At 40.0% G+C, this 26921-nt stretch overlaps 2 protein-coding genes across 3 annotated transcripts in view; one reads left to right on the plus strand and one right to left on the minus strand.

The window, feature by feature from the left end:
- Positions 1-8904, plus strand: part of camkk2 (calcium/calmodulin-dependent protein kinase kinase 2, beta) — a 56086-nt gene extending 47182 nt beyond the window's left edge. The window contains exons 15-17 of one of the 2 annotated variants that reach the window (XM_004910513.4): positions 864-964; positions 2253-2304; positions 4321-8904. In XM_004910513.4, coding sequence (XP_004910570.1) covers positions 864-964; positions 2253-2283 — 132 coding nt within the window. In that variant the 3' untranslated portion in view covers positions 2284-2304; positions 4321-8904. The remainder of the gene's footprint in view (positions 1-863; positions 965-2252; positions 2305-4320) is intronic. The other variant, XM_002937701.5, reaches the window with a different exon arrangement.
- Positions 8905-10472: 1568 nt separating this feature from the next.
- Positions 10473-26894, minus strand: p2rx4 (purinergic receptor P2X, ligand gated ion channel, 4). Its single transcript, XM_002937692.5, has 12 exons — positions 26697-26894; positions 25473-25620; positions 22066-22137; positions 20594-20663; positions 20259-20355; positions 19220-19300; positions 18448-18589; positions 16042-16178; positions 15671-15764; positions 15351-15416; positions 12876-12974; positions 10473-12447 (listed from the first exon to the last, which is right to left on the minus strand). Exons 1-12 carry the CDS (start codon positions 26867-26869, stop codon positions 12418-12420), a joined length of 1209 nt encoding a protein of 402 aa, XP_002937738.3. The 5' UTR covers positions 26870-26894; the 3' UTR covers positions 10473-12417.
- Between the last annotated feature and the right edge of the window lie 27 nt (positions 26895-26921).

Here is a 26921-nt window from a genome sequence, read left to right on the forward strand (position 1 = left end):
GTGAAATGTGGTCAGTTGTGAGAGTATTTAACATTACCAGAAACCATTAGTGAGTATGTGCTGAATCTAAGAGGGATGCCTGAGACTGTGGCGGGCCCCTTCTAAAATATATTGCAGGCCAGTGCATTTTTAATGGAAAAGGAGGGTCAGCCAAAAGTAAGAAGAATTAACACTGATAATAGCGCTTACCTTTCATAAATAACACCAGCTGTTTTAAGCCAAATTAGGTGCATCACACTTTAATAAATATGGGTGCTGTATTAATCTTGTTGCTACATAGTTTTTAGCATTAGGCCGATGATACACAAGGGGGCAGATTCATCAAAGTACGAGTTTCAATCTTGAAATGGGTAAAATTCAGATTAGATACGATAATTTCTAATGATCGAAAATGTCACAAAAAGATCGTTATAGTCACGATAATATTGTATTGGCGATCTGATAGTCGCATCCGAACAATCATAATCAACGTTGGTAAAACCTTTCTGACTTTGATCCTTCTGTGCATGTTTTTTGAAGCCTCCCATAAGACTCAATTGCACTCTGCAGCTCCAACCTGGCCCAAGGAAAGTCACGATACTGAAGCTTGAATGAATCCGAAGCTTTTGTACTTGGTGCGACAAATACGATTTTGTCGTGCAAATAGTCACAAAGTACGAAAAAGTTGCACAAACTAAAGAAAAAGTAGCAAAAAATACTCACAGTATGAAAACTGTCGTACTTCGAAAACAATCGTACTTTGATAAATGTGCCCCAAGTTGATTAACCTTTTTTAGAGGTGCAGTCAGCTGAGCAGCACACAAAATGTTTTAAAACTAGTTATGTACCTTATTCTGATACTATTTTCTGTTATGTCTTCCCAGATCTTGGTAAAATCAATGCTACGGAAACGTTCTTTTGGGAATCCATTTGAGGGGAGCAGGAAAGAAGAAAGATCCATGTCCTCTCCAGGAAATCTGCTAATGTAAGTCCCTTTTCCCCCACCCCACTTAGGTGCACTGAAAGGTTATGTGGAGATGGCTGCCTTCCTACTGGTGGTGTTCACAAACACCTAAAGTTTAATAATCTTATGGGAAATCAACATAAATGTGTGGATGATGGAAGTGATTTAAGTCGGTTTGTAGCTTGCTTCAGTTATATATACCTTTGTTTCCTAATTGCTGGGGTCATTCAGGCATCATGCTACCCAGAAAGTAATTGTATGTTACTGTTATTAATACTTCACTTATATTATTTTACATAAACTTTTGGACATTTACTAAAGGACATGTAAACCCCCCTCAAAAAATGTAATCAGAGAACAGACTCTTTGAAATCTTTAAATACCTGTCACTCCGGCTGTTCAAAGGTTAATAGTAAGGCTGCAACATTCCCTTAATCACTAAAGGTGACCATACACAAGCTGATTTCAGCTGCTGACATCAGCCCTTTAGACCGATTTGGCAGCGTGTCTGCCTGAAATTGGTTAGATCTCAATCTGGCAGGTTTGATTTTTCCATCAGATCAGAATATTTCTCTAACACATTCAGCCCCCATTCTTAGGAATTGACTTTGGCTGTTGGCTACTGAGCATGCTCAGTTGCTCTCAACTCAGGTTACTAAACACACCCTCCTGTCTAGCCACCAGTGAAGATGGCATTGCTGGTTTCCATAGAAACTCTGTTCCGGCTGTGCCCTCTGCTGGACCAACATGTTTTTTCTTTAAACCTCCTGTCATGAGCTCAGCCTAACCATTACAGTGCTCAATCCAAGCAGGATTTTTTTTTTTTATCAGAGTAAGTTCTGCCTGTGTAAGCCTGCATTCTTCATTGCATGAATTTTACAGTGCATATATGCTGTTTGCATTTGTAAATGTCACTGAAGATGTGAGAGGGAAAATGGTCGCAAAGTGAAAGCTGCAATTTGTTTTAGGAAAATGTGATGGTGCTGGTGAAAAGAGGGGGATATGCAATACAAATGGTGTGGCTTTTAAAGGAAAGATGTGCCCCACTTATATACATGGTAGGGCATAGCAGGACAATTAAGGGCAGAAAAGCAAATATTTGGTGCATTTTAGCATCTAACTCTTTTTTGAAGAGCGCTGCTCCTGAGCGGCCCGGTGCACTAACACCTCAGATAAATGAAACTGCTTTTCAGAATGCAGAATGGGAAGAGTATGTTGATGTTACTTTGCACGAGTTTCTGTAGGAACATTTCATATCACATTTGATATTGTTTGTCTGTTCTCTCATCTCATTTCCTCTTAATTGTAGAAAAAGACTGATCAGGAGAAGTGAAATGTAGCTGCATTTTCAGCAGCAAAAGGTAACAAAGGCCAAGTTTGAGAAAGCTGCCACTGCCTTTCCTCTATTCTCCACCCTCTAATCTAACACTGCCTTGCGTGCTGTTTGAACGCCATTTTACTCAATTTGTGAGGGTGGTGGCAGCATGCAATTAAAGTAACTAATTTCTCTGCTGCTGGAATGGCTATATCCTGCTGGGGGGCACACTGCTACATTTCTGTGTTCACCAACTAATATGATTGGACATAGGGGAAGTGTTGTGTAGCACTGCTTAGTGTTACACTGAAAAGCCTCCTATTGCACTGGCTTCAGTTAGCAAGGCTATAACTCACACAAATAAGGGAAATTATTTGAATAAATAAATATTTTCTTACAATGATTTTTGTAATTACTAACCAGTTACTCTATATACAGGTATCGGACCCCTTATCCAGAAATTTCCCACATATTCCATTTTAATCAAATAATTCACATTTTTTAAAATAATTTTCTTTTTCTCTGTAATAATAAAACAGTACCTTGTAATTGATCCCAACTGAGATATAATAATCCTTATTGGAGCTAAAACAATCCTACTGGGTTTAATTACTGTTTAAATATTTTTTTTAGTAGACTTAAGGTAGGAGATCCGAATTACGAAAAGACCCTTTATCCGAAAACCCCCAGGTTGTAAGCATTCTGGATAACAGGTCCCCTACCTGTACTGTGTAGTGTATATGGTGTGTTTTATTGAACTGGTACTTATGTAGGGGATAGGAGAAGTGTAAAATGCCACTCGGAATAGCCAAGAAGCCATACTATAACAGCAAGGAAGGAAGCAGATCTAAACAACACTGACCTGGTATGCTCACACCATACAAGATCTTTTACAGTGCCAAGCTTTAGCAAATAAAAGCAAAAAACTGGTTCCATGTACTACTCAGCATGATTTCTTTATGTCACTGCAAATATTTCAAGCCAATGCAGGCTCCACACACAACCCCAGCAGAATGGCTTTATCAATGGTATCTTGAAGACAAGAAAAGACATATATAGACCTCGGCTAGTTCCGAAGGACACCAAGTCAGTGCAGCCTAAAACCTATGCACATACAATTAAAAAAAATATATATATATATTTATATATAATACCTAAACAAAAATATATATTACATGGGATTAAATGTGCTAATTTATAATGTACATCACAGTACAGAGTGAATAGTAAGTCAAGGACTACAGCGGAGGGGTGGAGCCAGCATTCCATGTGTGGAGTAGTATACAAGGGATACAGAGTGCAGACTTTTGAATTCCTAAAACATGGTTTTATAACCATGGCTAATTATTGCACTTCATAACATAATGAATCCATGCTGCATATTTCTGTTGTGGATGATAAGAAACCCTTCAGACTATCTTTGCGTGTATAACTCAACCTGACCTAGATACAGGCCTGGATTGGCAATCTGTGGAGTCTGGCAAATCCTGCTGTAAAATGCCATAGACACTCACTATTTATTGGGCTGGAAGTGGACTTTTTGGGCCTCTTGTACTTGAAATGTCAGGGCCTATTTTGAATCCCAGTCCAGCCCTGCCTAGATATGTGAGCACATAGCAGTAGTCTTCAGCCAGAGTTAAAGCCATATGTTTAAAAGTAGAAGTCCAGAATGAGCTGTTTGAGGCAATGTATTCATTATCGGATAAACCTGTTTGAAATGAATTTGCTGTTTCAGTTCTGCTTCTCTGTATCTGTGCTGGTATTGGTGAGGTTAAGGGGGTAGATAAAAGCAAACAGAAATGGCAGTGGCTGATGGTTTAGAAGAGAGCAAGACCAGGAGGGTAGATGAGATATGGGAAGAAGGCAGTGTAGAACTGAGCAGGAAAAAGAAGAACATTTTTGGAAGATAAATAGTTCCCAGTTTAGCGTGCAGGGGCACAGCATACTACAGCCATTCATGCTAATCCTGCCTAATCAGTCTCAGGCACATTTTCTGTTCATGCAACATAATGGCTCAGTGACACAGAGACTTGGCTGCCCTGACAGTTTGTTCTCTCCACAGGATACAAGGAAGCGAGGAGAGTTTGCGAGAGAGCGATTTACAGGAGGTAGGGGAGGATGAAGTTTTATCCTGAGCCCTGCGGCACTGAAGGTGTTGTGGTTCAGAGTTCACCCTACAAAACACCTGCTGCTGGGAGAGACCTCTGTGTGGGAAACACACCCTGTGTAAGCCGTGCATGCTGCTACCGATCAGTTCCGAATGAAGATCTTATGTTATCGCATGCGCTGAAGACTGTAATGTCCTGCCTTGGGAAGTAAAATCTATCGTCGAGTCGTTTTTAACGTATTGGTAACTTTGCCATGGGCTTGCTCTTCCAGAGTCTCCTGGAGACTGATCCAGAGAAGGTGCTTATTTTGTATGTTGCAAAAAAACAAAACAAATGAAGTGGCTTGTAGCAAATGTCTTAATGCCAAATACCACACTCACTCACTCACAGCTGCACTAATGAGGGGGGGGGGGGGGGGGGGGGTGAATCATTTTACGGAAAAGCCTGTGCTGAGCTAATCTGCAGCATGCTACTTATTACTCACTGGCAATAAAGTGCTTGCAGGAAACATCTTTGATGCAAGTAAGGGCCAGATTATGATCAGCCCATTATCTACAAGATTGTTCCGGTATGTTGAAAGATTGGCTTTTTTCATTGCTGAAACCCCTGCTTTATTCTGCTTCATATTGCAGCTGCGTTACCATGAGCAAGTAAAGGTGGCTCCTGCTTAATTAAGGAGATATTAAGAGGGATAATAAGAAATATCAGAAATTTTACAAAAGGCTTTAAACATTCTAGCTGTAGCACAAAGACATAAGGCAAGGTGGGGTCCAAGTTCAACATGACAGTGAATTGGAATGTTATTGGGCTGAGCAAATACTGACATCTGTGCCAACTGATATAAAGTAAATGGACATATTAGTACAGTATATTAGTGTAGTATCAACATTAGGAGGGTGTTAGGGCTTTATTTTTGTGATATGAGCATAATATAGAGATAATAATTTATAGAAATGGAGCAGATCTGTGTGTCTCAGTTCATTTCAGCAGAATGATGTTACTGCTCGGATGGCACTAAAATGCTTATATTCCCAGCTGGGGCTTTAGAGTTTACAAAAAAAAGTGTGTATTCCCAGGTGCAGTAACCCATAGCAACCAATGAGATGTTTACTTTTAAACAGCTGAACAGTAAATTTGACCGGTTGATTGGATGCTATAGGTTACTGCACTTATGTGTTTTATTCCGTAAATTACATATTACTTTTCTACTCCAAAGCGAGTGGAACTTTGACCAAGTGACACATTTTTCATGAAATGTCAGTGCCTTGGATCTGCAACACTTACAGTTAGCTGTGAGAAGACTTAGGCATTTAGGCAATAAGATCTGGCCTGTTTACTTACAAATCAGAATGGGAAGTCTAAATATGCCTGCACAGGACATAAGCAGCACAGCAACAAGAAATAGAATCGCTGTTTGCTATTCACTGAAGCAATTGTTTTTGTAATGTTATATGTGCAGTGCTTGTGGAGCCTGAACATAGACATGTATTGACTTTCTTTAACTACAACCCTTGTACTCACATGCAGAGTAAATACATGGTTACAGTATGGAGGGTATTTTCTTACAAACACTTGAATTATATTAAATGATGTTGGGATGTGTATTAGGGGACACAGATTCATTTTCAATATTATCTTTGCGGCCCAAAAATTGGTTTAGAATCTGTTACGTTCCTCATTCTAATTAATATTTTCTATTGTAGAAAGTGTATATATTATTCAGTCATACAATGACTATGAAGATTCTCATTCATCCAACTCAATGATATACAGTATCTAGTAGAATTAAGTAAAGCAGCTGGACTTTGAGTTTTCGTGAACTCAAACTTTTCAAGAAAACCTCAGTTGCTTTAGACTTTATTCTACTAAATACTAGTCTAGGTATCCAGTCAGCACCTTTGGCAATCTCTTCTTTATCCTAACAGCCATAAACCCCAGAGAGCCTGGGGTTAGTTTTAGGGCTGGGCGATATACCGTTTAATACCGAATACCGGTGGTTTTTTTTAAAACTATATTCATTTTTCAGATACCGCAATACCGGGGTGTCAGGGTACTCACCCGTGCGCCTCCTTGCGTCAAAGCGCATGTACATGTTAAAGCGTGCACGTCTGCGCATGCGTGGGGTTTTTTTAAAGCTATCAAACGCCTCCTCCTGTGCTATGTTGTCTGCGGCCTTGCCTGGGAAACTAAGTCTGCCTGATTTACCTTACGACTTTCTGTTGCCGATCCTTCGCTTGCCTGACTCTGATTTTCAATACTGCAGTAATTATTCTCTAATTTATTAGGAAATGGGGTTAACACCTAATCATGCATGGAAAAAAAAAATACCGTCAAATACCGTGACACCGATATAATTTTGAAAAATACCGTGATATAAATTTTTGGTCATACCGCCCAGCTCTAGTTACTTTACAAAACGTAAGCCTCATTAAAATGCTGCCATTAGAAACTGCCTACAAGGGACTGTGATGCTGAGTCCAGCATCTTTGGTAGTTATTCATGTATTGTATTCCCCCTTGGTATTTAATTAAAACATTGTTGCCATGTGTGTATAAAGTGATATATATAAGGCATTGTGTTGATGGGATACATACAAAGTCAAGAGAAAACACACACACTGAGCAGTAAGTTTTGTGTATTTACAGAGACATATATACTGTAAAGACTACTGTGTAAGTGCCATCACTTTTGTACCCAAGCCTGTAGTTACAGTTCTTTCTTTCAGGCCCAGTGCAGCAATCTGTAGATTACGGCAAATGCCAAAGGGGCAGCTGTAAGATGGCGGACAGTCACTATGCTGTTAGGTTGTTGTATACACTACAGACGAATGCAATTACAATCTTATTGTAGTTAACACAATAATGCACCAGGGAATTTCAGGGTGTCCATTCACTTAAAGGGACAAGATCCAGTTGGCAAAGAGTTGGTTTGACCCAGCACGTGAGCCAAGCAATCACAATCTTCTTTATGCCAATAAAGAACTAGGGAAACCAAACTATAAGGAGCTTATAATATTGTGGGTAACCTGGTTCTTATTTGAAGTAGCTTGCTCTGATGACCTAGCGCAGTGCTTGATGAGCAGAGGCCCAGTAACCCTTTAGGCCAGTGATCCCCAACCAGTGGCTCAGGGGCAACATGTTGCTCACCAACCCCTTGGATGTTGCTCTCAGTGCCCCCAAACCAGGGAGTTATTTTTGAATTCCTGACTTGGGGGCAAGATTTGGTTGACTAAAAACAAGATTTACTTCCAAATAAAGCCCCCTGTAAGCTGATAGTGTGCATAGAGGCTGCCTAATAGCCAGTCTTAGCTCTTATTTGGCTCCTCCATTAACTTTTATGCTGCTCGTGTTGCTCTCCAAGTCTTTTTACATTTGATTGTGGCTCACAAGTAAGAAAGGTTGGGGACCCCTGCTTTAGGCCTATCACTATTTTTTGCCAGTCTATATTGGTGCCTCATGGCTTTCTCAGAGATCAGCTTGGTGAAACCTTCCCTGCATCATTAGTGTGTCGGTGTCACATCAGACACTTCCCAATGGGGCTTTATGCTACAACCATAAGGGGCCCTGGCAAGCTTTTTAACACTCATGTGCTGGATACACGTGGTGAGAAAATGTCTGTCTAGCCTCTACCTCAGAGACAGAAGTGCTACTGCCAGGCCACCTTTCTTGAAAACAATAACACATCTTCTATATTTATTACAGCAGGTACAGTTAGTTGGTCTTTCAGATAATACATAATATTTAAGTAGAGTGCATGATTGCTTTTACATTTTAGGGAATGCTACAATCAAATGTTGTATTTTAAATAGATGTGCTTTCTGTTGTGAATTACCTCTTTATTCCTTTTTTTTCACTTGAAACTGAGCCTGAAAAAGACATTGTCAGAGCTCAAAATCTGCACATTTAACACCTCTCCTGCTATTTATACATTTTCAGCTTATATTTTGTATGTGAAAACCACAAGTTTTAGGAGAGTGCCAATCAAAAATATGATTCGTTTTGCTGGAATTCTTTCATTCCTGAGAAGTTCCATTTGCAAAAAAAAAAGAGATTTACACAGAAATAGATTTTTAACTTCAGTTCGGATTGGTTGGTGTCCGTACAGGCAAAAAGCAACACATATAATTTGTATGGTTTAATAAACATTTGTTAATTATTGCATGACCAGTTAGTATACAGATTTCTGGAGATGTGTATTTTGGGTGCAAAGCCCCTAATAGCTGCTAACCTTGTATCTCTTTATGTACATGTTTTATATATAAACCTATATTTCAGCTTTTTGTATGCAATGCACAAATGTTTTCTGAATTATAAATAAAAATAAATTTTTTCACACCAACTCATTTCAAGCTTATGTGCTCAGTGAGATTTGCGGTGTTGCTTTAAAAATAACTGCCGTATACCGTAGATTTAGGCTCTAGTGTTTTTATATTACTGCTGCCTTTATTTCATTTTAATGCTTTATTTTACCAAGCTGCATAATGTTTAAATACTGTGTATTTATCTTTATCATTGAAATAAACTGATTATGAAACTTAATCTCCTGTTGGTATGTGAAACTGTTGTTAGCTAGGAAGCGACAGGCAGTTGTTGGTCTGACAACTATTCAGGCCTAGCGCAGTGACTGACATATTTAAAGGAGAACTAAAGCCTAACTAGAGAAGTAGGCTAGAAATGTTGTACATTATGTTTTGTGCTTCTGTACCAGCCCAAGCCAACCACAGCCCTTTATCAGGGAAGATCTGTACCCCCAAAGATGCCCCCAGTAGCCCCCCATCTTCTTTTCTGCTCATTCACTGCACATGCTCTGTGCTGCTGTCAGTTACTGAGCTTAGGGACCGACTCACAATATACTGCATCAATAGAGTATAAATGTCACAATACAAGGCTGATTTAGTAATTCATTTGGGTTTTTAGATACTAATAACTTACTGAGCTTAGGGACCGACTCACAATATACTGCATCAATAGAGTATAAATGTCACAATACAAGGCTGATTTAGTAATTCATTTGGGTTTTTAGATACTAATAATAAATTTAATAATCAGCCCTGTAGCATCAGCTGAACCTAATGTTCTGCTTGATCACTTGTAACAACCCATAAGCTTAGATACCGACTTGATTTCTCTCCAGAATAGACAGAAGGTAGCAATTCCATGATTAGAGTAAAGGGTCTGGCAAAATATGGTGCATCTAGAAGAATGGAAGGGTTCAAATTACATATTGTTATTTTTAAATAAGGAGACCACAGGTAGTCCAGGTTTGATCCTTGTGAGGTAGATTATTATTGGATTACTAATATACAACCCCCTCCCTCCACCCTTTGTGGTGTCTGATTTGTTTGCAGGAGTTCATTATGCAGGGGGATTATTTAGCATGCAGGGACCAAATTAGAGAAGATTAATTTTCCCTGTTTGCTTTGTTTTGCACAAGAAATAACGAACCATAGATTTTTGTTATTAAAACAGGCAAATAAGGAATTATAGCACAAGCCTATTTACGCTGAATACCCAACTGAATTCAAAGACCAATTGGCATATTGAATACTGTCACTTTCATCAGCTTTAAAGTAACATGACTGTGTTTTCTCAACTCAGACCCAAATTTAAATCTCATGCCTTATGTGATTAAAGTAGAAAAAAAAAGTCCCAGAATAAATGGGCAGAAAATGCTGCATTTAGGTGTGACTACACATGTATCTTACCCTGTGACAGATCCACTATTTTGGGTTCTTGGCATTGGGATACAGAATGGTACTGGCGCAGGAGCAAGACGAACAAGGTATGTTTAACACCAATGGAGCCAGGTTCTTCTTGCAGCACACATAGTAGGGTTTTATACATACCGATGATGGCCCCACAGGTAAAAGTACTGGGCTGAAAGATGTGGAATCACAAACCGTAAAAAAAACACTGCCAACTGTTAAATGTTAGTCAGGGGCATTCGCTGAGCAGCATTAGGGTCTTCTTATGAGTGAGTCTTTCTTTAACTTCAAGCTTGGTTTTTTCTTAAATTCTACACCTGCGCTTGGCCCCAAATATCACCAGGACAAAGCTGGATACATTTAAAGTCCTGCCCCTAGATCAGCCATACAAAACACACATCCTTGTAGTCTCCTAGGCTTATTTTATTGATTCAAGTGTAATAACAGAAGTGGAAATGTTGATAGACAAATATTAAACATTCTTATGTATTACCAGCATGTTTGCACAACACACTCGTAGTTAATACATATAAGAAGATTTTTTGTTTGCATGACAGATTCTCAGAACCCATTCCAAACACCTTGGCACAGACTTGAACCCTTACACTTCTTTTTTCAGTAATCACAATATCAAATGTAAAGTGTAAAACTTTCTGGGAGACTATACAGCTGCCATACAATTATCTAACCTAACCCAGTAATCCTGCATATAGCACAGGGTCTGTCTCACCAACCAAGTCTTATGTTACCACAGGATTTTAAGCCTCCGGGATTTGTAGTAGGGAGGGGACACACTGCTCTCCCTTTTTGTAAACTTCTCTTTTAGCCAGCGACTGGCAATATGTCTAATATCTCATATTAATGCCTTATTTATTCCCTTTATTATTCATTTCAGACAACAGGACACTGAATGCACCCATACCCCAATACCATATAAAAATTAACCTTTTTTTGTACTAATAATAGAAAATTGTAAATATTTGACAAAAATTAATTTAAGGCACAAGAAAGGTATCCTAGGTCAATTAACACATATTGTACCTGGGTTTCTATAAATTGTCAACATTCAACTTTCTTTGCTTTTCAATGCATGGCAAGACATGAGTCAAATACGCATTTCACCTTTAAATTAAATAAGTACATTAGAGATGGACCTATTCTTTTATCTATGTTTTTGTGGGTTTTTTTTAAATGATATATTCTGCCTCTCTCCACTCTGCAACTGAAAGATAGTTGTTTGAGGCTTCAGTTTTATTGTTACCTTTCTGTTCAGGCCCTCTCCCATTTACCTGCCATACTGCTGCCTGGCTGCTAGGGTAATTAAGTGCTAGTAACCTGAGTTTACATCCCAAGCTGAAGAGCTCCAGCAATGCAAATAATTCAAAATGCACAAATTATAACTAATGAAAACTAAGATCTATACAGTAACAGAGACCAACACTAAATGCTGCAAAATAGGCCCCAATGGTAAAACCCTTGAACTGTCCCTCTACATAAAGGCTACGAAAAACTGAACCAATAATGTGTTACCTGCGCTGAATATAAACAAGGAATTTTCCCCTGGGGTACAGAGTATTGAATATAGTTTTTTTAAGGGTATGGACCAAATGCGGTTTCTGTATGTGGCGCATACTAAAGAGTTCTACAACATGGCAAACAAATAGAGAAATATTTTGAGGTAAATATCTTTAAAGGTTAAGAAAGCTCTTTTACTTACTCCCTTGCCTAGTATGAAGCTCTGCCCACTTTTGCTTTCTGAGCACTCCTTTCTCCAACTATGAAGACTTCAAAGACGTGCCTAATGGACATGCTTACTGCATCTGATCCAGTACAAATCAATCAGGCATGCACAGTAGGCTCCTCGTCATAGTCGGAGAGGGAAGGACTGCTCAGAATGCAAAAGGGGGTGGAGGTTCACAATAGACAAGGGAGTAACTTCCTGTCCCCATCCAATGAGTACCTGACTATAGTATAGCTCTATGTATCCCTGTGAAGGCCCCCTGCTATGTAGAATACTATTGTGCAGCAACAATATCCAAACTATTTTAAAACAGAATTATAATTTTCAGTGTTTTTTTTTTTACCCTCCAAACACCATAGGGATCCAAGTATCTTGTGAGGGTCCAAGTTTCCTGTTCCCTCCAGTGGCACCAAACAGGTACACACAATGGAGAAATACCTACCTAATGCCCTTGAAGACCACAATCCTCAGTTCACATTGTTGTACAATGCCAATAATTTTATTGTCCTTGGTGGACAGATTTCCAGGCCAGCAGTCCAAACAACATAATATTATTTGTTATGCGACTATAACTAACTAAAAGGGTCCATCCAGTTGCTTCATTGGTCAAGGGTTTGATCCACATTCACTACCTCCCTGTAATGAGAAATTGTGAATCAGCAATGCTAACCCAACCAACTGGTTCTGTAGCCAATCGTACACAATGATGTGATCATGCTTCTGCATGATAATGTTTTAGTAGAAGGACTTAAAAGTTCAGTGCCTTTTAGTAAGAAACAAACTTGCAATCTATTGGCAGTATTCTTACCACTGAAATCTCATATAGTAAATACATCTAGTAAGTGTTAAATTATATCCCAAATATGCTGCTTGGTTACCTCTAAAACAATCCAACTATGACCTACCGACTCCCAACAGGTTATGCCCCTTTTGGGGCCCACATATCTGGACGGTTGTATCTGTTTAGGCTACCCACTGGCACCGGGCCCTTAACAGGATTCCTGCCTGCCCCCCTCTCCCAAGTGGCTGCACTATGAAAGAATTCAAAAGGAAACATTTCTTACCAATTCATCATAGTCTTCCACATATTTGTATTTCTTCTCTCTGTAGTAATGCCTTTTCTTGAAAAAATGGAAGACAATCATATCACACAGCACAGTTGCCTATAAATTAAAAATACATGTATTAATGCAAGAAGAGAACAAATAACTAGATGATATATTCTATTCAAATGACCATTAACACCCATGGCTACAATATACAATATGTCTTTGTAACACAGGGCTCACAGAGCATAATCCCCATAACAAAATACTTATAGGCCACCAAAGTGTTACCATATAACAATCCTCGGCTCACTTTAGTGTTCTGGCAACCCATGCATGCTGTCCTTTCTGGGCCACAGTAGTTTCCAGGCCATGCACTACCACTGTGTAGTACACTGTACACTGTGTACCTATGTTAATAGGATGCTGCACCGTTTCACTACAGAGAATACATAACCTATTTAGATTTTGGGTTTGGTCTCCATTTATTTTGCACCTTAGCAAATAAGTTTGACGGCATGCCCATATTATTCATACACATTACAAAAAAGACACTGCCTAAGACCTTGTGCAGATAGAATTGCAGCCAGACTCATTTTCCCATGGGAAACCATACAGACGGCCAGAATTTGTATAATAGAAATACATTCTACTCTATGCTTTAGAAGTCAGATTTAACTTCACATTTTACAAGTAGACCATTTTTTCTTATAGTTTTGTTTATGTGTAATGATTAACATTCAGCCGAACATGTTTTATACCTACAGCAGAGAACCCAATCACACAGTGGGTCACAAACAGACACTTGCAGCAACTGCTTGTGCCTCTGAGAAAATGTTAGGTAAACATCTATAAAATAAATAATAAAACCTATTTCAGTGGAGAAGCCCCCATTAAACTATATAGCCAAAACCTTTATATATATACAAATATATTTAAGACTACTTCCATATATAGAACCCACTCCTTAGTTTAGGTTTAGTTGCTCTTTAATGGCAGAAGGGCAATAGTAGCCATAGCAAACAATACCTCTGGAGCTTGTTTTATAAATCAGAAGTACACTAAACAAATGTGATTGTTATAAGAAAAGTAAAATGGTTGCTTTTGTTTTGCTTTCTTAGGAGATATGAACAGCATAAATTAAACTTTGTTTTTTACATCTATCATACTATTGTATGTGCATGCTATTTATAATTTTGCTAGCACATGTTATCCCCACCCTCCATACAAAAATGTAATCAGTGAACAGCTTCTTTGAACTACTTTCTTTTAATACCTGCCACTCTGGTTGTTCAAAGGTTAATAGTAAGGCTGAAACATTCCCTTAATAACTTGGGATTCCACCTCCTCCTCCTCTAACCCACTTAGCCCCCCTCTTAGGAATTGACTTTGGCTATTGGCTAACTGAGCATGCTCGGTTCCCAGCTCAGGTTACTAAATACACCCTCCAGTCTAGCAGCCAATGAAGAGATGCCATTACTGGTTCCCATTGAAACTCTGCTCTAGCTGTATACTCTGCTGGAGAAATACGTTTTTCTCCTATCCTCCCGTCTTGAGCTCAGTTTAACTGTCGCAGGGCACAATCCAAGCAGGACTTTTTATCAAATTATGTTTTGCCTGTGTAAGCCTCCATTCTTAATTGCATGAACTTTACAGAGCACATGTGCAGTTTACTGATGTAAATGTAAATGTCCATATTTGAAAATGGCCATATGGTGAAAGCTCCTATATAAGGGATATATGCAGTACAAATCATACTATTTGGGTATGGAAGATGTGTCAAACTTATTTACATTGTAGGAAAATGTAGGCTTTATATGTCCTGTAAAAGTATTTGCCCTTTGCTTTTACATTACCTATCAGATCCCTCATGTTCCTCTATAAAGGGGCTGCCATATTTGTGCAGCAGGGGTCTGTTAGCTTTAGAAGCTATAACTTACAGGTTGGGAAGGGACAGTCACAGTGACAGTGACAAGAAACTTCAAGTAACAATTACTTACAAAAACAGCCCTATCGGTGAAAGACTATCCACATGGCGTTTAGGTAACGTTTAATGTACATTAAATTTTGAAGAGTCGTTTTTTAGTGTTAGTATCACTTTAGGCACAGACAGAATGTGGCCTGTTAACAGCCCGTAAGTCACCCCCGTTGGTCGCCCCTAAGCGCCCCCCCCCCCCCCCCCCCCGTGTGCGCATGCGCGAACGCGGAACCACCATATCCCACCCACCCATGTGCGCATGCGTGAACGCTGAACCCCCCCCCCCAAACACTCAAAGCAGTGGGGAGATGTCCCCATTGCTCCGTAAGGGAGCCTAAGTTTCACATTTTGTTGCATGCCGCCCCTAAATTTGTGCCGCCCTAGGCCCGGGCCTTTGTGACCTCGCCAGAAATCCGGGCCTGCCTGGTAATACTCATACCATATAACAATAACCAACACTATTGCAATGGACAGACGTCACAGATCCTGCACGACATACACACAGAATAACGTACCACTCCAAACAAGGCAGCACCAGAGCCAATGTTAATCATTGTGGGAATGATGTCAAATTTCCCTGCCTAGAAAATAAAACATGGTCATATTTAAGTTCATTCCATATGAATGCATTTATCTGCAGAAGTATATAGAGAAAGCACGACAGTGGGAAATGCAGGATTAGAATAAATACCGACAGCACTTTGGAATGCCCATGTCCAGTGCCGGATGTGTTATCTGGGCACCCCAAGGCCGCCCCCATTTGCACCCCTTCAGGATCTGTGAACATAGTCAATATTTCCTCCCATAGTTGTGCAGGCAAAAACACTGAACTTACTGTTCCAAAAACCAGGATGTCAAAGCGGATTCCATACACTTTCATCAGACTTCTGGATTCAACACCATTACTATCTTTAAAATATTTAGCAAACCTGCATTGTGGGATGGAAATAGAATGCATTATAAATGTTATGTTATGTTTGTTATGTACAGTCTGCCATCTTATTGATTTGGTTGTGGTGTCCCACCAACAGCTGCAACCCCTCCCACCCATGCTGATTTAGCAACATGGAGGCACAGAACAGCGTGAGAGAAACATGTCCAGTTGTACTGTAACCACCATTACTGAACATGAGAGTGCACATACCAGCATACTGCTGATGGAATAACCAACACTGCTTCTTAAGCTTTTTTTTAACCATTTCCAACCTGAAATTGTATCCGGGTGACACATTGTGATCAATTTCTCTGTTGTCCAAACGGCGAAATGAGTATTTCGGGACACAGTATGTCAATTTCCAGTCCAGGTCACAGTCCCAGTTGATCTGTATCCCCATGACTCCTCCCTGGTGAGAAAATAACAGACAAAACTTCCCAATTGGTTTGAAGGAGACATTTTATATAAAGTTCATATTCAGTTTTATTACTCATCCTCCCTCAAAATGTGAAATGATGCAGAAAGAAAGATGTTTTGAAAGCATTTTACCTCCTAAAACTGTCATTATATGAGAGCTGCATACACAAGCTCTCCAGTCTGAAGCCAGAGCAAAATGAGACATGGGAGTGTCCTTCAGTCTTCCACAGGAACTGGTCACAGCACTGACTGACAGGCTTTACTCAGCAGCAGCAGGGAAAACCCCTTCCTCCTTCTGTGTCTCTCTGCTTGTGCTGCTGGGGGGGGGGGGGGGAGGAGCAAGTAGAGCAGAAACAGACTGCCTGTGAGCTCACTAAGCCCCGCCCACTCTATGAATATTCACTTCACTTTAAGTAGGTGAGGGTGTCATAGAAGTCTATGAGGGCTGGTGGCTCTGAGCAATATACTGAAGAGTCTAAACCGGAAGCTGGCATAAGGTCTAGATAGAGCACAGTTTTCAAGCTGTTATGGACATATTTGAACCCAACTGTATTAAAATAAAAGCATTTCCTTCTATTTTACAGTTTTTTATATGGTTTAGTGCATTGTAAAAATGTATGCTCTTTATGCCCTTTAAGACAAACATAAAGGTTTGCCCTAGAGCAGGGGTTCCCAACCTTTTTAACCAGTGAGTAACATTTAAATATAAAAAAAAAGCTGGGGAGCAACACAAGCATGAAAAAAGTTCCTGGAAGTGACCGTAATTGGTTATTTTGTAGCCCCTATGTGGATTAGCAGACTACAGGAGGCTCTGTTTGGTAGTACGCATGGTCTTTATGCCTCCAAGTTAGAAATTCAGGAATGAAGACCTACTTTGAGGCCACTGGGAGCAACATCAAAATAGGAGGAGCATGGGATACTCTTGGCTGATACACGATTAACAGCTGCCTACACAGAGGGCTCTGGCTTTGGACAAACCGCCAACCAGGGTTCCCACAGTTGGCCAAATTTCTGGGGGCAGGGTCTAGCAAGGTATGCCAGCTTTAAAGGAGACATATATAAAAATTAAAAATGTACATGTGAATTATATTCCTCTAAATATAGAAGGATTGTGGTTAAAAAAGTTGTGTTTCGAACTGATTTATTGAAAAACTCCACTAAAACCCACTAGTCCCGCCCATCTGTTCCAATTCCTGCCGGCTGAATTCTCTGGATGTGCAGGGGAGCCTGCGGCTCTCAGTACAGGCACTGTAGGATAGGAACAAATCAGGAGCTAGGCTGACCTGATAGGGAACGGTCTTTGCTTGTGTGAGTGCAAGGCTGTGATTGGCTATCCCCCTCTTGCTGGACTCTTAGGACACGCCCACCCTTCATTTGAAACAGTGACAGAGACCTGATAGTATCCAATAAAGGAACCAATTTTACAGACTGTATTCAATTTTAGCCCAATGTGAAACCAGCACCGTATATTATTTATAATTGCCGACAAAATTAGGGTTTTTTTCATTTATCCACTATGTCTCCTTTAAAAGACATTGACTTTAATGACTTACAGCATTTTTATATTGAGAAGCACCTGTAATAGCAGTAGGGTTTAAACATAGGGCAAACTTCACTCACCCCCAATGAACTGACTTATAGCACAATAATGAACTGAACTATTTATATTTAATATATATATTTAATACAGGAAGCTATTTACAGAAAAATATAAGCTCCCAATACAAACAGTTAATGTTACTCTGCAATAAATAGTTTAGTTAATTAATGTAAGTTAATTGGGTGTCAGTGACCTCCTACATGAACTTTTCAGCAGTGGAAATGTCTGGTTACAGGGTCCTACAGCAAAATTACTTTGGGAACAAGATATTTTCTATTAACATATATTGCAGCTGCTCACCAGTCAACGTCCCCCCTAGGCTCTATAGTTCCTGCCCTCCCTCAGCAGTTGCAGGGTCAGTTTTCTGTACAGTTTGTGAGTTTGTATCATAGTAACATCTCAACAACTGTCAAGTTAAACCCATTTTCCCAGGAAAAAAACAACTTGCCTACTAGTTGATAACTTGTGTGCCTAACACAAGGGGTGTGGCCAAATATTTTGATAATATGCTCTTATGTTCATGAAGAGACCCAGATTAATATGTTATATTTTTTTCATGATTTCTACATTATTTGTACACACAAATACACTAATTACACAATAACAGCAATCATAGCACAACAATTAGCATCTTAAGCACACCCTTCACCCTAACAATCACCTGAACAGCCATGTCACTGAAAGTCTCTCCTGCCTCTTTTACTATGCTGCCAAGTCGGAAAATTGGGCAGAATGGGTGATTTACTTTATCATACTGGCATGATTTGAGGTAACTACTGCTGATATTGGACAATATGTTGCGCCTGGAAAATAAAAATAAAAAAAAAAAAGAACACACAGTCCAATAAAAGATTATTCTTTATGTTGTTTATTAGTGAGAAAGAAACACTGAAAATACAGGGCTTAATCAGTGGTATGCAGCAAATACATATTTGTACAATACAAATACAGGTATGGGATCCCTTATCCAGAAAGTTCCGTATTACGGAAAGGCCATCTCCCATAGACTCCATTATAAGCAAATAATTCTTATTTTCAAAAATTATTTGCTTTTTTGCTTTTTATTAATACAGAGGTATTAATAAAACAGTACCTTGTACTAGATCCCAACTAAGATATCATTAATCCTTATTGGAGGCAAAACAATCCTATTGGGTTTATTCAATATTTAAATGTTTTTTTTGCATATTTAAGTAATGGAGATCCAAATTACGGAAAAATCCCTTATCCAGAAAACCCCAGGTCCCGAGCATTCTGGATAACAGGTCCCATACCTGTACAAATAAATGTCACTGGCGTAAGAACCAGAATTTATAAAAATATAATTATAGTTACAAGCATAGTTAATCTGATAATTGCTTAAAACAATACTGTAACTATATTGAAACAGAGATAAAATCTATATTTTATAGCAATAGCAGGAAGACACTTACTTAAAGGCCTGGAACTTAGGATACCATATATTGTTTTTTATTAGAACTGTGAAGTTTTCAGCCCCATTCAGAAATGCTGGACTGTAAGAGGAGAATTAGATATATTTTAATGTCAAATAAACTGACAGTATAAAAGCTCTTCACATGTGATCTGTGGTTAATTACGTTGTTTAAGTACTTAAGTTAATTAAGTATTTATTTTTCAGGTGGCAGGGGGCTTGGTGATGACATCATGCCACCACAGCTGCCAACTAAATGTCCAGTGGGCAGTATGGATACAAATTTTTATGACATGCGTCCTATAAAGTAGCTAAACATTTATACATGAGAGACAGAGACGTGTCTCTGCGCCCCACTCTATACTTCCATTACTTCTGAAACAGTTGAAGTTTGGCCTCGACTGCCACGTTATAGGTGATTTAGCTGTTCTTATAACAAATGCTATTCACTTGGGCCACCCAGTGGTTTATCAGTTTGTCTTACAGCCAAGGAAACGATAATGCACTGGAAGGCTACCAATATGTTAGGTACCCAGAAAATTGAATAATTAATTTTGGAAATAATGGTCCTAGTTCTTAATGCCGCATCAACATCTTACGAATACTTCCCAGGGCTTTCTTGCAGCTTCAACAGACTTGCGCATGTTCACAATACTAAGATTTCCCAATTTTACTATATTGCACAAGTGCAGTTCTAGAAAGCCACAGAGAACCCACCTTGAGAAATATTAAAAAAAAAATGAGAACCAGCGCTAGGTAAGAAAGACTCCTGGACTGGTTCAATTTTTTTTTTCAAACAGAAGCATTTGTCTGGGTAAAAATAATTGTGATTTCATATGCTAGGGGGTGCATATTAGAAATAAAAGTATTAGACAGCATCACACATGAAACATTTATTTGGTGCACCAAACAGACGTGAAATGAACCAATGGCTCTGGGTGCAGGCATATCAAACATTTAGAACGTAGGGGTTGAATCATCCTGTTTTATGAAAACAGTTTTTTATTGTAGTAAAAAATACACAGTAACACACCACTTACTCTGGCACATGAGTATCATTTTCCACTGGGCACCATGCAAATATTTCACAGGTATTTACTGTGCTATTGTAGGGCACACATTTTCCAGTCTGCACACCTGCATCAGGCAGAAAAAGCAATATATTCAACAGTATATTCTAATCAGTCTACATTTCATTCACCTGGTTCCATAAAAAACACAAATCAAAGCAGTGGTTATCTGCTAGTAAATAGGGGCTCTCATGGACAGGATGGAAAAGAAAAAAAAAAGTTCACAGAGATATTATGGCTAGAATATATTTTTTTATATAAAGGAATATGATGTTTTTATTTGGAGTAACATATGGCACTCATACCATTGCTTTGTTTGCCTACATAACCGGGGGTACACGGTTGTTTCTCGGAACAGACACTGTTTTCAGGTAACTGTAAGGGAAACACAAGCATTGATTTAGAGTTAAATATGCTAATGTAGGTAGCAGGATATTGACTGACTAAAAGCTCTGCTACAAAAGCATTTTTGGCCTGTATTGGCCAATTGTGCTGTGGCTAGTTCTTCGGACTGGTCTCTCATGCAAATGATATTGGTTTCTAGGGATGCACTGAATCCAGGATTCGGTTTGGTATTCGGCCAGGATTCAGATCTGGCCGAACCGAATCCGAAAAATCACATGACTTTTTATCATGCTAACATGGAAGTGGAAGATGTAACCCTTCCAAATCCTAATAAGCATATGCTTATTTTGGGACACACGGGGAGATGTAGCGCCGCAAAAAATCTCTGTTGTCACGGGCGACTAATCTCCCCACAATGCCATCCCACCGGCTAGAATGTAAATTGCCAGTGGGATCGCATACGCGTCGCTGCGATCTCCCGCAGTCACCCGAAGTTTCCTCTGAAGACAACTTCAGGCGACTGCGGGAGAACACAGCAACGCGTATGCGATCCCACTGGCAATTTACATTCTAGCCGGTGGGATGGCATTGCGGGGAGATTAGTCGCCCGTGACAACGGAGATTTGTTGCGGCGCAACTAATCTCCCCATGAGTCACTGCCCTTAGGGTGGATTCGGGAGTTCAGCCAAACCTAAAAATCTGGATTCGGTGCATCCCTATTGGTTTCCATTATACATGGCGGATTAACAGGATGAAAAACACAGAATTTACACCTGAAAGAATAAGTGTTTCATGCTACACCTGCGTATTATTAACCCACCATCTAGAAAGCAAAAAAACACCCTCACATTGTGTACCCACAAAACAGGCCACAGCAGGGTCGGACAAAAATACTCATATTGCAGAGTACATTGTTACTAGAGTAAATACTAGACAACAACTCCCATGTCAACTTCTTATGGGTGTGGGCAAATCACCTCAAGCATCAAAGATTGTAAGCTTTATAGCACACAAACTTACTGCACCTGAATAATTTTCTATACAACTCAGTTTGCATATGTGGATAAACATAATTAATAAACATAGTGTATACATGCTATGTATGGTCATTCTTAATTAAGCATTACTTAAATGCAGTGTGGGAACATTGGTGCTAAATTGCACAAATCTACTTGCAAAAAGCAACCTATGAGCAATTTGTTTTATGCAATCTAGTACAAGTGAGAAAATGAAAGCAGAGCACTGTATGGCCTAGTGCTTCTTAACTATGGATTAACTGAGTGATAACAAATAATATAAGGGACAGGCGCATTTACATTTATAAAAGACCAACACCATCCAAACAGTAACTGTCCTTCACTGCTATATTGCAGCTAAACAATAATGGCAGCATTTTATGGATACACCCAACTTATTTGGAAGCTAATCTTACCTCAGGGCAATAACCTTGGGTTTGATTCTGGGTAAGGATTAAATTGGTCATCACAAAGAAGGCATTTTCTTCCTATGCAAAATCAAAAGTAATATTTTTTTTTATGTTTACTTAATGAATGTTATAAAATAAAACACAAACACATGCAGATAGGTCAGTGACCAAGACAAGGCAGACATCATAATCATTTAGTAGATGTTTTTACATTGTTCTTGCACCCAGTATAGCAGGGGAACAAAAAGTGTGGTTATGGTTCAAAACTCAAATGACTGTTATTTATTAAGTGCAAAAAAACTGAAACCATGAATGTAAAAAGTCAGCAGCTAAAAGCTTACGAGTTCATGTAGAAGTCAATTGGAGCTGACAAGTGAAGCTATATTTTCATTTGAGTTTTTCCATTGTATTTGAATTTGTAAACTCGAAAATTCAAGGAATTCAATTTTTTTTATTCAAACGAGTTTACCATATTAATAAATAAGCAAGCATTTGAGTTTGTTTAAAATGTGCGGTTATTCAATTAGAAAAGAACTCTCAAATTCACAAACTCAAAAACTGATAAATAAGTTTGAGGCATATGTTGGAATTAATTTACTGGCTTCCTCTACCGTCCCAGTGATGTGCGAGCCAGACCAACACCTGCGGGTTTACAAGTGGGTTCAGGCCAACCTCGGCACATCACTTCGGGTTGAACTCTTTCACTCGCTCTCCACGCATTCGACCTAACACTGCCGGCTTCCTCTTCCGGCTTGTGAATCTATAGGTGCGCGCTCAACATGCCCTAGCCCCTTTGTGACATCATTGCAGGTTGGAGTGACCGGGTCTATAAATAGAGGGGAGTAGGACTTTTTCTCGACCAGCACATCAATACTGTAAAAAGTACAGTATTTCAATTGTCCTTTCAAAATGGCCATAAAGATCTGCCCTGAAATGTGTAAGGTTTCTAGTACTGTGCTGCAAAATATTTAGCCCTGATGGTGAGAGAGTGCCTGTAACATTATTTAAACATTAACTTTAGTGGTGCCATGATCTGTTTTATAATACCTACGCCTAGCATATGCCAGATACACTATAAAATGAAGCATTTTGACTAGGTAAATAAATAAATAACAGGGCTAAGCCTTCTCTCTTTCTCTTTTATGCTAGAAATGCAAAAAACTGTGAAAACACAAAAATTATGTTATTTTTACACTTACTTCACTGAGACTGAGAGAGGCAATAACAAGGGAGGGCATGTGCTGGAAGAGAACAGCCATGCTGCTGGCATGCATATTTCTTACCTATAGCCATCTCCGTAGTATGTGAGAGCAGTCATGGCTGAGAAAGAGAGCAGTTTCAATGTGAAGCCAGTAGAAAGGCAATTCAGAAGGCAGGAAACATATTTTTCTTTTTATAACAGCAGAATGTCGCAAACTGAACTATATAGCACTTTGTATAATGCAATGGTTTTTAACCTTTCCTCAGAGACCCAAATTAAATCTGGTTTGGGATAATGTGAATTATTTTACTTTTCTATTTTTTTCCTATATGAAGCAGAGTGAAACATAGGGATGCACCGAATCCAGTTTTTTTGGGTTCGGCCAAACCCCCAAATCCAACCTCAGAAATTCGGCCGAATACTGAACGAATCCGAATCCTAATTAACATATGCTAATAAGGATTTGGAAGTGTTAAATTTTCCACTTCTGTGTTGATGTGACAAAAAAGTCACATGATTTTTAAAATTCGGATTCAGTTCAGCCAGGACAATGGATTCGGCCGAATCCGAATCCTGCCCAAAAAAGGCCGAATAACGAACTGAATCCTGGATTTGGTGCATCCATAGTTAAACAAAAGAAAGTTTTGACACAGGTCACACCACTAGTAGCCCTGAACCCAAGATTATCTTATACCACACAGACGAGGCTGTTGCAGAAGGCAGGTGACAATTTGTGGGCAAGAAAGGCTCATCATGATTACCCATCAACCTTGACACTCCCAGAGTGACTAGAGAGAGGGATCCATAGGGATGCACTGTTAAGAAACTTCCTTGTGAAAGTTTAACCACGCCAAAGAAGAGCCCCATTTGGCCCTAGCCTAAAGCTGGCTGTACATGGGCAGATTGTAGCAGCTAATTTGGCCCCTTTAGCTTATCTGCCCATGTATGGGTCTAACTCTTGATGGCCTGCCACTCGGTGCGTGTATGGCCAGCTTTAGAATTACATCAGCCAATGCTCCTTCTCAGCAGGCATTATAATGCATCAGTAAGACGAGAAAGCTAGAGGAACTGCACCTTTTGTCATTTCCTTCAGATAAGATTGTTCTTTTGATTGCCCCAAACAAGTAGCACATAGCATTCATTTCTGTATACAGGGCAGTTTCTGCCATGAGGCAAGCTGAGAAACTTGCTTCAGGTTGGACTTTACCAGGGGCAGCAAAAAGCTACCCCTGGTAAGTTTCCTTTTTTTGATATTGAAAATGTGTCTCTTTTAGGAGTAGAGTGCGCCTGCACTACCTACACAAGTGGATCCAGCACCCCCTTTTCATGATCTGTGCACAGGAGCATAGCCTGGGGCGGACATGGTAGTACAGCAGAAGAGCCACTGCCTGTGTATGGCCAATCGTACATAATTTATGCACAAAGGCCCATTGGCCAGATTCATTTACAAGTGGGTCAGCCTAACATTTCCCCTGGAACAAGCTATTCCTCCTTGTACATATACAGCCAGCTTTTGTTCATATGGTTATTGTTAGCAACAGTGCATTGCTCCTCCTCTTCACAATTTAAACTGTAGCTTTGAATGCAAAAACTCCTCTTTGGGAGGCTTAGTGTTGTTTCTGCATTGTTTTCAGCAGGAATAAATGTTACAATGAGGGAGCTCAATCATACAACATTCAAGGAGAAGGAAAGGTAAAATCATTGGGGTTGCCAAGTGATTCTAGTGGTTATGTTAGTTGTAACTTCTACCCTGTGTTGGCATTCCTCTTATGGGAAAAAAACAACACCAGCCCAGGGTACTGTTTGCTGAGTGCTGCCATCTTTTTTGGTTCTCCCAGATGTCCCCTGAGCCAACAGTTGGAGGGCAAATGTGCAGCACAAAAAAACTAAGCATGTTCGCCCAAGCCTGACAAGGGACACCTGCAAACCAAAAGGAGATGCTCAATAAATAGTACCTGGGCTGGTGTATTTTTGAAGAAGACAAGCCCAAGCCTGGGGTAACGGATAAGTGACTGGAATCGCTGATGTGTACCCAACAATTGGTGACCCCCATTAATTTTTTTCTTTCCGTCTCCATTAATTATCTACATAAACTGAAATCTTTTATGGTCAGTCAGTTATTTCAATATCCCTTCCAGTCTGGTGGATTTTTATTAATTGCATTGGCCTCTGATACAAGTTCTAGACGAGTAAAAGGGGGCACAGAACCCACCTGAGCTGGTATAATGTAATCTGCCACATCCCAGATCTTGACGCCCAGTTCAGACGTGTTGGTCACAGCCACTCCCTTTACTTTCGAAGTCACAGAACTGACCACTGTGTCAAACTCCTGGTAGCCTTTCTCCCAAATAAAAACCCACCTGCAAAAAAAAAAAAGATGGCGAAGGTTAAGCGGTTGCCTTTCATTTGTTTGTATCTTGTTTTATGCACTTTCAATGCACTTGCTTTTCAGTTCTCCTATTACAGTGTTTTATTAGGAAAACTTTCTGTATAATGATCTTATGTCAAATCTCCCAAGGTCTTGTTGAGGGAGTGCGCACAAGACAGAATGTACTTTTTTCTCAAAATTCTGCTGTCATTGCAGAGGCATATGGGCAATACTCTTGGCGCAATTGCTCTGTGCCTACTGCAATTCCATCCTGTTCGCCAAAATGGAAACAACTGCGCCAAATATTTTCAATGTCTACCTGGTGTCATTACCGGAGTTCAGTGTGCAAGTGTTGAATGTGTCATATCCTTCCGCCACAAGACTCGGGCACTAAGGGAACCCTGGAGCTGTCACTTCGTCCAGATGTTGCTTTAGCGCCAGGGTACCTCTCTACTCAAACAGGAGCGCTCAATTTGAAATGGAAGACTGAGCAGCACTGTACCTAAATGCAAGGAGCGCATTTTGACTCAAATACCTTTAATAAAAGCGGTTTTAATTACAAGCAACTGACTAGAAACTGAGGGGACCACATCTGCGCTTGCGGACCCAAATGAGCCTAAAGAGTTTATAGACCGGGTATTAGTTATGCGCATCCTTCCGCCCAGCTGTCTCGCCAAACAACTCTATAAACCTTTCACACTGACCCAAACGCTACAACATGACGATGTAATAACAGGACTTTGCCCCCTACTGACTCCTGAGTCCTGAGGCGAGTTCCTCGGCTCGAATAAACCATATGGCAAGCGGGGGAGTGTCGGAGGGACCGGCTCAGCGCTACAGGCACCGTCACACAGCGGAACGTTACTAATCATTCCCCGGCAGGTACAGGGGGAAGCCCCTACTCGTCACACGGCTGCATAGAGACCGGGAAGTTTTATGGGGAGTCTTTTGAACTCCTGCGCGTTCACCTGCCGCCCAGTTAGTAGAAAGGAGCGTTCCTTGAGATTTGGCGAGACACCTACTCACTGGATCAGTACCGTAGAACTTGTTGCTGAGGCGCTACATTACCCTATGACATAGGCGAGGATTCCCAGCTGGATGAAGCGGTTGAGGAATCCAATCTTCCTGCTCTTGATGAGCGCTATTCGCGGGGTGTCATAGTCGAATATGCAGCTATAGACTTGCCCACAGCAGCCATCCCTAGCCATGGCGCAGCGCCGCTCTCCTGCTGGAATGGTCATATGATCGCTGCGCGTCAGGCATAAGGCAGCCGGGCAGGGAGGAGCCGCACTC

Source organism: Xenopus tropicalis, chromosome 1 (assembly GCF_000004195.4).
Source record: "Xenopus tropicalis strain Nigerian chromosome 1, UCB_Xtro_10.0, whole genome shotgun sequence".
NCBI classification, from domain to species: Eukaryota; Metazoa; Chordata; class Amphibia; order Anura; family Pipidae; genus Xenopus; species Xenopus tropicalis.